General features: G+C 33.5%; 1 protein-coding gene across 1 annotated transcript; it reads right to left on the reverse strand.

The window, feature by feature from the left end:
• Positions 1–2,442: 2,442 nt before the first annotated feature.
• On the reverse strand, positions 2,443–3,228 carry LOC132942716 (putative nuclease HARBI1). The gene has a single exon (XM_061011337.1). The coding sequence runs from the start codon at positions 3,226–3,228 to the stop codon at positions 2,443–2,445; it is 786 nt and encodes a 261-aa protein (XP_060867320.1).
• Positions 3,229–3,433: the final 205 nt, after the last annotated feature.

Genomic DNA, 3,433 nt, shown 5'->3' on the forward strand with positions numbered 1-3,433 from the left:
CTCCTCCTCCCCTATTTCATAATCCTGGCTACGCCATATAGTGCGTGTTGTCGACTTATGTTGCTCACTGTGTCGCATGAATCGTACGCGCGTTGTCTGCCGTGCCATCGTCGACGTCTCATTGGGTTGGTTTACGTTTTATCTCACGGTTTACGCACCGCTCGGGTATTTGTGCAAATTGACTACGTCCGTTGCTTGTCTACACGATCGTGTCCCCGTCGGCTCTTCACGTTGCCACCAGTTCGTTTGGTTGTGACACGATTAAAGATAGTATGGTTGCCCTACGAATCTAGAAAAGTGTCTACCAAAATGAATCTCCATTATCAGTATTAAACAGCTGGAGACTTAGGCACTGGTGCTTATTTGTGCTTATAAATGCAATTATCTTTCAAATGTAAATTGTAGTTCCGTGATATGACATATTATTATAAGCGCTGGTGCTCGATTAAGTCTCTAGCTGTTTAATTTAACTTTAATACTGATTATAGAGATTCATTTCGGTAGAAACTTTTCAAGTATGGGAATCATGGGACCATACTATCTAAAGTCGTGGGTCGTGCCACGCGGGTTGTCCCTTACATTGTTCCGCTATGGCATATCTCGGATCTAGTGGTATACCGCCGATCATTGCTCAACGGAACGCCGCGCATTACGCATTCGAGTTAGGTTGTCACCACTATGCAGGTGTTCCACTACTACCGTCACGTCGTCGTGGGGCCATCCATGCCCCGCCATGCTGTGGCCTAGTCGCCGCGCCGCCGGAACTCGTGCATCAGCTGATCTGCTGCCACCGTGTCGTCAGATGAGATTTTTAATAATTTAATAATAATATTATCACTGTTTAGTTCTCGTGATTACAACTGTCACTGCCGTCATTTAAATTTACATTAAAATATTTTATACATTATACATTTGGTTATACACTATAATATTGTGGGAATTAACGAGGGGGTACAAAAACATAATATGTTCAATCACTTTTGTTATAAAAATGTATTAGTATTCTATTTCTTTCTTTATTTGTTAATCATTTCTTTAGTTTGTATCAAGGAGGATTGATCCATTGATATCAAGCCCGGTATGTAACTACTATTATTATCATATTATTATGTATTAACTCGATAATGTCGTAGGTGTATAAAATCGATATTATACTGTATTGGCTAGTACCTAAATAAACATATTATTAATATTGTTCTAGTGTGCTGGCTATAAATATTATTATTATTATTACTATAGAAAGCTGGTGAATATATTGTTTATTTTTTACAATTTGTAATTGTTTAATCGAATAAAATTAGTTTTTTTTATATTGTAATATTTTGACAGTGAATTGTGTTAATAATTGTATTGAATAAGTCTTACATTTTTTAACTTTGGCTTTTATTTTATAGTGTTTAAAGTAAAGTAATGTTTTTAATAAATTTAATTTTTTTTCTCGACTTAAAATAGCTGCCGGACACAGCTACGTCAAGTTTCACGCGTGAAGTGATATTCTGTCAACACCGATATTAAGATGTGGCTTGCAGGACGTTAGGCTTGAGTTTCATAGATATCAATTGAAAGCTGAAAAAAAATTCCTGGTCGTAATACGTGGATTGCACCCAGAAACCGACATATGTGAAATCAAAAGATACCTATTTGACAAAGGGTTTCCTGCATGCAATGTCTCAAACATTCAAATTGAAAAAAAGCTCAATCTTAATGATAAAAATAGGTGAAACTAAGGCCGGGCGCACACTGATAGAGCAAAACTGTTTCGAGCTGCTTGGAGTAGCTCGGAGCTGTTTGTAGGCAATTATAACGTATGTAAAGTAAGTGACGCGCGCACACTAATCAGTCAACATCAACACACGACAAGACAAAACGAAGCATGATCGGTCTTGTTCGGTCTGGTTCTATTTTTTCTCCGAGCAAAATACGAAAATGTTAAGTAATCGTATAAAATAGTTTATTATACGAATAGCTTACAACTGAACACTATCGTTATTTTGGTGTCACATAGATTTTTATGATTTTACTTGATACTTCTCATACTATAATTCATAAATATTTCATAATTATACTTCATAATTATTTTAAAATGGGATGCGATCCAGAAAAATTGATAAATCTTGTTTTTTTAAGAAGATCTATTTACGATTTTACCGATAAAGAGCATAGCAATAGAATCATCCAAGACAGATTATGGAATGAAATCAGCACAGAAATGGAAACATCAGGTTAGTTAATATAAATATAAAAATAAAATAATTTTACTTTTTACATGATGAGTACGTAGTGTATTTCTATATTTATGTATCTGTAATATAAATCAAAATTAAATCAATAGTCAAACTATTTATACATTTACATTTTTGAGCTATTTAAAATTATAGTATTATAATATTATAATATTCTAGTTGATTAATTTTAAAATTTAAAGAAATGTTATATTAAAACTTATAAATTGTACATATTTTGCCATGGAACTGCACCAATGTCTGAATTGAAATAATTCATGAACTTCTCTCGGATATCCATTGCTGCAGTAGATGCCCTATTAATTGGTCTTGATGTAATTTGACTTTGAGCAACCGTTTGGGTTGTTCGAAGTTGAAGTTCATCTTGGATTTCAGATGGAGCCCCTTCTTTATCCATTATTATGTTATGTAAAATACAACACGCCTTTGTGATAATAGTAGCTTTTTCAGGAAAAACTAACATTTTATTTTCTAGAACATTAAATCGTTTCACAAGAATCCCAAATGCACATTCTACTATTCTTCTGGCTCTCGATAAACGATAATTAAAAATTCTTTTTTCATTAGTTAAATTTCTTCTTGGAAAAGGTCTCATTAAGTTTGTTTGCAAAGGATATGCTTCGTCCCCAACAAATACAAACGGAAACTCGTCGTTAATTTGAGGATCAATTTTTTTTGCCTGCGGAATATTTAATTTATTGTTTTTTAATAATTTTCCAAAATTGGATTCTTTAAAAATACCACTATCACTATTTCGTCCATAATCACCGATATCTACAGCTATGAATTTAGCATTAGCATCAACGACAGCTTGAAGTACAATAGAATGAAATCCCTTATAATTATAATATTCTGAACCAGCATTAGGAGGGCATTGTATTGATATATGTTTTCCGTCAATCGCGCCAAGACAATTCGGAAAGTTCCACAGTTCTTCAAAAGCTTCTGCTACTTTTATCCAATGTTCAGTTGTAGGTGGTGGCATATAAGTAGGACATAAAATATCACATATGGCACAACATACGTCACTTATTATTTTTCCAATAGTTGAAGCGCCAAGACGAAAATGATAATGTAAGCGTTTAAAGTGTCCTCCAGAAGCTAAATAGCTGAAAAATAATTATTTATTCTATTAAACCTATTTATTATACTAATTTTATTTCACATTTTTGGGAATTTTAGCCATAAAT

The sequence above is a fragment of the Metopolophium dirhodum genome, chromosome 4, assembly GCF_019925205.1.
Source record: "Metopolophium dirhodum isolate CAU chromosome 4, ASM1992520v1, whole genome shotgun sequence".
Taxonomy (NCBI): domain Eukaryota; kingdom Metazoa; phylum Arthropoda; class Insecta; order Hemiptera; family Aphididae; genus Metopolophium; species Metopolophium dirhodum.

Bases quoted from the DNA above. Each gene is read 5' to 3' on its own strand.
- LOC132942716 (XM_061011337.1), bottom strand. From the start codon at position 3,228: ATGCCACCACCTACAACTGAACATTGGATAAAAGTAGCAGAAGCTTTT.